Source organism: Meriones unguiculatus, chromosome 10 (assembly GCF_030254825.1).
Source record: "Meriones unguiculatus strain TT.TT164.6M chromosome 10, Bangor_MerUng_6.1, whole genome shotgun sequence".
Classification (NCBI taxonomy): Eukaryota; Metazoa; Chordata; class Mammalia; order Rodentia; family Muridae; genus Meriones; species Meriones unguiculatus.
In genome coordinates this window covers 76493194-76502363 of record NC_083358.1, presented here as the reverse complement: position 1 = coordinate 76502363, position 9170 = coordinate 76493194, and the positions used below count along the sequence as shown (strand labels likewise).

Genomic DNA, 9170 nt, shown 5'->3' with positions numbered 1-9170 from the left:
TTCTTTAATCTCAAACTTGTGAGTGAGGCATATTTAGGCAGGGGAATTTTTGAGTTCAAGGCCAGCCTGGTCTACAGGGGAAGTTTCCAGGACAGCCAGGGCTACACACACACACAAAGAAACCTCATCTCAAAAAACCAAAAACAGTTAAAAAAAAACTAAATAGGTTGTTGATCACTATCTTTTGTTTATTTGGATGCAAATTATTATACTATCAGGTAGCTTATTGTCGCTTACTTTATTCTCCCGTTTAAGAATAGAAAATACTATGCCCCAGGAAAATAAGTAGGGTATATGGGAAAGGTAAGATTAAAATGATGTTGCTGCGGACTGGGTGTTCAGAGGGACCGGCATTACAATCACCTCTCTCCTACATTACTCTGTTCTTCTTAATTGCACAAGAATAAAGCAGAACTAAAGTAAAAAAATACAGATAAAGTTTTGGCATTAGACCCGCAGGCCTAATAAAGTATGCCAAATTCCTTTCCTTTGTCCGCTAATATCCCCAGGAGGTACCCAACCCCACCATCTAACTCTTCTTTGCCCTTCTTCCTAGTCACCCTTGACTTCCCAGGTCCTCCTCTTCAGCATCCCGTCGGCACATGGTCTAAAGGGCCACTTAGCCCAGCGGTCAAGGTGAGTCCACGCCCAAGGTGCCCGGTGGAGGTGGTCGCAGAGGGTACAGCGGGGTCAGGGGGGTACGGAGGCGCGCTCGCCCGACGAGACCCTCACGTTCTCATGCCTGGAGTTCTCAGGCCAGAGACCTGGCCGATTTTACTATTTCCCAATTGTTTGCTCGCCAAGCTTTCGGGTCCACGCGCCTCCCGGCTGCGCCTCGCTCGCCGAAACTTCATTCAAAGGCCATCCAGGGAGGCCCACGAGGTTGCGAATGGGCTGGTGGATGACCTCAAGGCCGCTTCCTCCCTCTCCGCGCCCTTCCCCTAGTCCACCAACCACCTTCTAGTAAACAAAACTGTCCCCCAGGGCAAGGGGAGGTCTTGCTCTTCTACGCCCTCTCGCGCAAAGGGTTAATTTTCCCGATCGCACGAGGGGGAGGAGATTTCCCTGTAGACGAGTAAAAAGCGTGATGGACAAACGTGCGGGCACTAAGACCGCAAGGCATTCATTTCCTCCTACGGTGGATGCGGACGCCGGGAGGAGAGCCCCTGAGCCAGGAGCTGGGAGCGGAGGCGCAGGCAATGCTCAACCCTGGATGTAGCTGAGAGGCTGGGAGAGAGATTGGCCAGGAGACTGACGGCGGGGCGCTACCTCGGGGGGTGGGTGGGGGAAACAGACAGGAGAGCACTCAAAATAAAAGGCTCTTTACAGATTTTTTTATTTTGTATAGAGAGCACGTAGCGATTCCGAAGATCAGCCCCAATGAACATGTCAGTGTTGACTTTACAAGAATATGAATTCGAAAAGCAGTTCAACGAGAACGAAGCCATCCAATGGATGCAGGAAAACTGGTAGGTGATGCTTTCGCGTGGTACTTGTTCCCGGGAGCGCATTCATGTCGGTATGGCCCGTCTGAGCGTGAGCGGAGCGATGGATTGCTGGCAGCAGCCAGTGGGGTCGTGGAGTTCTCGGGTCTCATGTCTGCCGGAGACTCGGAGGCTGCATGGAACGTGAGGTCTGGGGGTGCCCTGTGTGAGCCGCGGCCACGCGGGCATCTTTGTGTGGATTATATAACGTAGAACATACAATGTGTGCCTTGACTGATATACAGGAAACAAGGGAGACGGAGGCACGTTACAATCCAGATACACCCCACCTGTGCTGCCTCCCGGCTTTCGCCTACATTTGGGGGTTCTGCTTGGCCTCCTGCAACTGGAGCGTGCAAGGCAGTGGGGGGAGGACCCCGTCTCCGCTCCCTTTAACCCTCTCCAGCCCTCCTCTTTATGGTGCTTTCCCTCTCCCCATCCCTCGTGTCCTTCCTTTCTCCTTGTAGTTCTCCCACTTCACTGCCCTCGCCTGACTGCCGCCTCCGGCCGTGGATTCCGGGGGTCCAGGACCCCTTCTCTACTCACACTACTTTCTGGCTTCATAAAGACACCGGGGGAGGAGGGGGACAATGAAAACTGCAGTAAAAATGAATGAACCCGAGCAAGTGGAGCCACGCCATTATTAAGTTTCTGTGTAAAGGAAACGCCTTTTGGACACGCTTCTCAGTGAGGGGCGGCAGGAGTTTGGGTACTGGAAAGCTCCTGCCAGGCCGAATCTCGCGGGGGGCCTTCCCCAGAACTTGCAATCAGGGAAAACATCTTGTTTACTGTGTCCCTTCCGTCTCTTTGAAAAAAATCCCTGTTGCAGGAGGCGATCCAGTGTCACCTTGCAATATTTAACAAGGGAGGTCCCTCCCTCCCCTGGACGGTGTTGTGGTGGGGACGTTTCCCTCGCGTTCAGTGCAAGCCCTGCGGTCCACCCCCTCCCCTCCCCCCGGCGCCGGGCGCGCGCGCACCCCTGGCCCTCTGCGCAGCGGCCGTCCGTCGGGGGGCTTCCGGGCTCGGGGAGGTTCCGCTGCCGCGTGCGAGGGCGCTCGCGACCCGCCTTCTCTCCCTCCATTCATCAATGGGAAACCGGAGAAGCCGGCGCGCCCGGCGGGGGTGCGGGCGGCGGAGGCCCGGAGTTCGGCTTCCCCTGCCCAGCCCGCGGCTCGTGGCCACCCCCTTTCCGCCCGCGGGCCGCGCGCGCCCACCCGTGGGCCTTCGGCCTGCGAGCCGAGCCCTCGGGCGGTTTGCGGCGGCCGCCGGGAGGAGCCGGGCTCCGGGGTGCGCGAGTTGGGCTGCGGCATGGCGGCTGCCTGCGTGAGGCCCGAGCCTCGGGGGCCAGCTCGGTGTGGCCACTGGCGTCCTCCCGGACGCGGAGGCCGAGGGCGCTGGCCCGGGTCCGGAGGGTGTTTGCACCCCGGGGAGTCTGGATCGCCCAGTGAGGCGGCGATCGTAGGGAGGCCAGGGAGCTGCAGGAAGCCCAGCCTCCTTGGGCTGCCTTTCTGGACTCTCAGAGGTGCACTTCCTCCTGCAAGAGGTTTGGGGGTGACCTCTCCAAGCCTGGGGCTGAGGTCTTAGTCTGAGACAGTTTGTCAGTGTCCCTTGCACTGCTCTAGCCTGCCTTCCTCCTCCAGGAGCGCGCTGCTCGCCTTTCCTAACAAGTGCTGTCTCTTGCTTGCTGCATCTCTCGCTTGGGCCTGCCTGTGGGGAGTTGGCTTTCCTAGTCTCTGCAGGCGCATGACACCCACTGCCCTTCGTAGCACCACCCGGGTGCCGGCTGTCTCTGTTGTCCTTTTTTGCCCCTAAGGCTACTTCCTGTTTCTGCCCCACGACCAATTTCCCGCCTCTTTCTCCAGATATTCAATAAGTGACAGCCACTCTGTCAGAACCAAACAGGTCCTTGGCCCTCGTGGGGTTAAAAACGTCCCGGATATACCAATTTCTTTTCACTTGTTAATCTCGGACCACTGTTCCTTCTCAGCTCCTGATTGAAATGCCAGCCTGCTCGTACTCGTGCCTGGAGTGCAGCATGCTCGGCTTACTGCACCTTGAATCCTTCTCTAGTGACACTGTAGGCTGTATGGCCTTCCCGCCTTTTGATCTTTGTCTTCCTTATTAAAGTGGAAGGACCTATCCCTTCCTTGCTGATCCTCATCGCTTTTCCTTTCCACCTCACTAAGTTTCTTCTAGTTCCCTCGCACCCTGATTTTGGAATGTTCCCACCTGGCCCTGAGACCTCGATAAATCCCCAACAATCAAAATGTCTTGAATAAAAGGAAGATTTTTTTTTTCTTCTCATGTCACTAGAATGGAGTACACCTCATAAATACCCTCTTGAGAGGGGAGTGGAGGGCTTGAAAAAGCATGAAGGCCCGTTTTTGGAGTAGCTTCTTGAAGGAAAACATGTAGAGAAGCCTCTGCCCTGCCACTTGAGAACTTATTTGTAAGAGTTCTTTAAAATTCGCTTAGACCTAGTCTAAACAAAGCTGTTGCTAATTGTAAGTTATCTCTAGTGCGAGAGTTGACTTGGGGGGTGGGGGGAAGCCGGGTTTGACGCCTTACATTGCAGGAGTTTGAATGCACTACCTAGCACCATTTAGGAGGGCTCAGAATAAGGAGCTGGCAGTTTCTGTGCAGAGTATTAAGTGTGTATTCCCCTGGAAAGTCACCCTGTGTGATTTTTCTTCAGACTGCTTGCTTCCTCGTTAAAAATATCCTGGGTAATCTTACCTGGTGCAGTTTCTGACATGAGGTAGAGCTGCTTTTCAGCTCCAAATAACTTTTTTTTTTTTTTTTTTTTTTTAGTTCCAGTTTTAGACTGAAAGGCCCTTGAGATTTAACAGCGTTGATGTAGGGACATTTTGTTCTTTCAAGAGATGCCTGGCTAACCTGTTGTGCTCACTAATAGCTGATTCCGTTGGTAAATTCGGCTAGCGAGGGAGCGAAGTCACGCAGCCTTCGGACAGGCCGGAAAGGAGACATAAAATTCACTGAGAAGGAAAGCAGCTGTGCAGGCTGTGCTTTCCCCCGTCAGTAGCCTGCCAGGTTTGTGCTAACCACAGTGGATGCTAGTTGCTTCGGTTGTAATTGTCTGGCCAATGATAATTATCTTCTGATGTCGGCTGACACGGTGTTCACCAATAGGAAAGCAGGAGGCCTGTGCTGACTGCTGTAACATTAAGTATGTGCGGTGACGTCACCAGAGGGCTTGCCTAGAACCTCCTGAAGCCCTCCCCCCTCTCCTGGCATCCTCCACAGATCCAGCTTTGAGTGCTTTGTATATTTTTCTGACTTTCTCCTCGCCTCCTGTGGTGATTTCTAGAAGGCTCTTATTGTTTTTTTTTCGCGTTTGTGTTCTGTATTCCAGGGTTATGAGGCAAGTTTTAGAATAAATACTGTCTAACAGAGGAAGCATTTTTATTCACAAATTTATTCTCACTGAAGGGGGAAAATGGACTTTAAAAGGAGCTGCATGTCTCTGCGTTCTTATGTATGAAGTTTTAAAAGTTACATGGTATAGCGTGTCAGGATTCTAGAGCATGCGTTAGCGGTTTACAGTTTTTCAAATGAGTAGATTTCAGTCGTTTCTCCTGTAAGGAGAACTGCTGAATTGCTGCAGAATTTTTCCATGTAACTTGCATGTATCTGAAGAAAGCGCAGAGAAACCGTGGCGTCCACAGTGTGGAACAGAGTAGGCCAGAATTTTTCTGGGTGGTTATTAATATTACAGGAATGTGATTTGAGTCGGCCGTCTAGGAAAATGCTGTGTCTTTAGTGGGTTCTGTCTGTTGTTGTCACTTGTTTTCTAGAATCATAGTTCAGGCTAGTGTTATGACTGCGGAGTCTAAGGAACTGACAGCCCTCTGAGTGACCTTCAATGCACTCTGGGGTACAGGAGCCGAGTTAAGAGAGATAAGGCTCTCTGTTTTATAGAGAAGAGAATCATGGTTCGTAATGTAACACAGGAAGTAATAAAAAGCTATGTCGGAACTTTGACCCGAGCTTCCAGGTTTCTCCCAAGCATTCACAAGTCTTTTGTTGTTCAGGGTCCCGGGGATGAAAGCTAGTTTAATGCAGATTATGTGTTCATTCTGTTATCTACCTATATGTTTGTGTTAGTATATAGGAAGGTTTTTTTTTTGTTTGTTTGGTTGGTTGGTTGGTTTTTATTTCTGTTTTTGTTGATTTGTTTGTTTGTTTTTTGTGTAAGGCCTTTTGTTAATAGTGGTAGTTTTTGTTTCTGGAAAATTGCTGGTTGCCTTTCCATTGCTGATTCTAAAAGTGATGTTGTGCAGATTAGAATTCAACCCCAAAGTCAACTGACACCACAACCAACAGTCACTTTATGTATTTCCTTGAAAGAAGACTCAACCCAAGAAATTGGAAAGATTACAAGAGGGAAGGAGACCTTCAAACGCCTAGGAAGAAATAAGGCAACCACTGAGTCATTAGCCAGCAAAGTAACATGAAGATTAATTCATCCTGTGACAGTGATCTGGAATATGGTAGGGCCGTGTATTTGCTGCAATTAGTTTTCCAGAATTTCTTGCCTCAGTGACTTACTTAATATTTCACACATGGACAGGTAAACTGTGCTACACTTTTTTACTAGAAATCAAACACCGGTCCATGAGGCTTGGGTCAGCTTCTGCATTTAGATCCTAAGAGCTCCGTTTTGTTTCCCAGAATCTTTGTTAGGTAACTCACATTTGTTTAGGAAAGTTATCTGTACAACTCACAATTCCTATAGACAACCCTGTGAAATCTACATGAAGCCATCATTTGACCAGAATGTTTCGTTATAGGTAAATACATGTCTGTAACGTTTGTACATTATTCAGATAAGTCTTTAAAAGCATCTCTACTTATATTTGGCCTCCAGTGATGTATTTTACAAATAAAGTGGGCCTTTTTAAAGAAAAGTATTGCTGTAGGGTAAGAAACTAGGAATTTCTAGTTTTTTTGGTACAAGATCCTCCAGAGTCATGGGCCATGGGAAGTCATCAAGATGAAGTCTGGGCATGTATCATGCCTCGTTTCTACTTTTCTATATTGGGCATTTGTGATTTTTAGTCTTCAGGGTTTTGTCTTGTTTTTGAAACAGGTTCTGGATATATAAAAAGCCAAGCTTGTCTGGAACTTGGAATCCTCCTGTCTCAGTGCTAGAATTACAGGTATTTAATTACCCAACTAGTTTCCTGCTTCTTCTTTTTTCATGTTTGTTTTGTTTTGTTTTTCAGGACAGGGCTTCTCTGTGCAGCCTTGGCTGTCCTTGACTCACTTTGTAGACCAGGCTGGCCTGGCACTCACAGAGATCCACCTGCCTCTGCCTCCCAGAGTGCTGGGATTACAGACATGTGCCACAGCACCTGGCTGGTTCTTTATTTCTTGTATTTTGCACTTTCAGGGAAAAGGTAATTAGTGGCACTGACTGCTGTGGAATTTCAGGGTCCCAGTTTTGGAGGATTAATGAAAACAAAGAGCTAATGAAAAGATTCCTCTCAAACTTTTTTTTGTTTTGTTTTGAGACTTCTACTGAAATCTGGAGTACCTTAACTACAGAGGAGCTGGGTTAGCTATTCCTGAGAGGGTAGGAAGCTCATTAGTTGGCGTTTTATGACGAAAAGCACCTTATATATCACCTTTGGCAATTTCCTCTCAACCATATGACTGTTTGGAACAGAATTAGGGATGTAGGAACGTAAAACATAATTCTACCTTCGATATGTTGTTTGGATGTTAAAAGCTGTTGCTTACAGGGTAGGGTTACTTACTGATGGCAGAGTTTCTTTTCAGAGGTTTGAAAAGCGCCAAGTCATCCCTGTGCCTTGTTTTTTTTTTTTTTTTTTTATAATTTATTTATTTGTATTTTATGTTCATTGGTCTTTTTCCTGCATGTATGTCTGTGTGAGGGTGTTGAAGCTCCTAGGACAGGAGTTACAGACAGTTAATGAGCTGCCTTGTGGGTGCTGGAAACCCCGCATCCTCTGGAAGAACAGCCAGTGCTCTTAACCGTTGAGCCGACTCTCCAGCCTGCTTAATATTTTTCTATCTGTCTGTCTTTCTATCTATCTGTCTGTCTGTCTATCTATCTATCTATCTATCTATTGAGGCAGGGTTTCGCTGTCCGGGACTCACTTTGTAGACAGGCTGGCCTTGAACTCACAGAGTTACCCTTGCCTTCAAAGGTGTGCACCACCACACCTGGCTGTGTATATATGAATATATATATGTAAATATATATATGAATATATATATATATATACACAGAAGAAAGCAGGCACTGTATGATTTGCATAGGGACAAGTGAAAAGATAAGAGGGTCCGATGGGGAAGGGCGTCACAGGCCCAATCATTCTATTGTTTAAATATTAATAAGTATGTAGTCACTGTAACAATAGACATGAAAACTTAGCTGTCCCCAAACATTCCTGTGGTTTTAGTATAAATGGTCTGTAAGTGTCTTGTCATAATTTTCTTTAAGTGGATCCTAAACACTTAACAGCCAGAATAACTACAGAAAGCCCCTGTTAGCTTTACTGGGTAACACGGTGAACATAGAGCCATGTGAAGACTTGAACCCCTGAAAGTGTTACCTTCCAAATACTGCTTGTTCCCCAAGTTTCAGCGCCTTTAATGATATTTGAATTGTAGGACTTTGACAGTTTCATCTAAAACACTGGCACAGAGAGTTGCAACATCCCTTAAGCTTTGGTCTCTCTCTCTCTCCTCTTTGTGATTTCCACCTAATACACTTAGCATGGCTCTAGAGCCCACAGGTGATGCCGCTGGCCATGCTTCCCTGGGGCAGGATTTGGTTACTTATCTGCTGATAAAAGCAGGAATACAGGCTGGGAATTGCCCGGCTCTCAGAGGTCAGTGCTTCAGTGCTTTTTTCAGTGTTTTGCTCTTGAAACCTTTTCCTCAGTACTAAAGTAAAAAAAAAGTGCTTGTTATGGAAAACATAAAAATCGTTAAAAAAAAAAAAAAAGCCTGTTATAGGAAACAACAACTACTACAAAAAAATCATTAAAAAAAAAAAATAGAGCCAGGAGAAAGATACCTTTAATTTTACTTAGTAACCACTACTCTTTTGATACATTTCCTTTGACTCTATTTGCAAGGCTTTTCTCTCAGTTAAGGCATTTGATAATCCATGCCTGGCATTGAACTGGGTATTTGGCATTTTCATACTGCCTCTCCATACCTTTCTATTTTGCTGTTTTTGTCTTTATATAATAGTTTTTTCTTTTTTCTTTCTTTTTTTTTTTTGTATGTTCTTAAAACTTTGACATTAGTGGCTACTTAGTATTTTTGTTGTTTGCCTACTCTTAGATAAACATTCTTTTTTCTGCCCTCCCTTTGGTATTTGTTGTTTTGAGGCAGGGTTTCTCTGGCTATGCTAGAACTCACTAGGTAGACCAGGCTGGCCCAGAACGCACAGAGATCCACTTGCCTCTGCCTCCTGAGTCCTGGGATTCAAGGTGTGCGGTGCTACATCCAGCTTAGGTAAACATTCTTAATATGTAGAATGTTATATTTCTGTTATTTTGTTATTAGGAATAATTCTCTGGACGTCTTTAGATTTGTTTTTATTTTATGAGAGTTTGTTAGCATGTATCTGTACCATGTGCAAGCCTGGTGCTGTCAGAAGTCAGAAGAGTGGGCCAGATTCTCTGG

The 9170-nt window shown here is 47.0% G+C and overlaps 1 protein-coding gene across 3 annotated transcripts in view; it reads left to right on the top strand.

Moving 5' to 3' along the window:
- Window positions 1–1054: 1054 nt before the first annotated feature.
- Elovl6 (ELOVL fatty acid elongase 6) overlaps window positions 1055–9170 on the top strand; it is a 101986-nt gene continuing 93870 nt past the window's right edge. The window contains exons 1-2 of one of the 3 annotated variants that reach the window (XM_060392702.1): window positions 1055–1196; window positions 1349–1469. In XM_060392702.1, coding sequence (XP_060248685.1) covers window positions 1381–1469 — 89 coding nt within the window. In that variant the 5' untranslated portion in view covers window positions 1055–1196; window positions 1349–1380. The other 2 variants (XM_021644976.2, XM_060392703.1) reach the window with 2 other exon arrangements.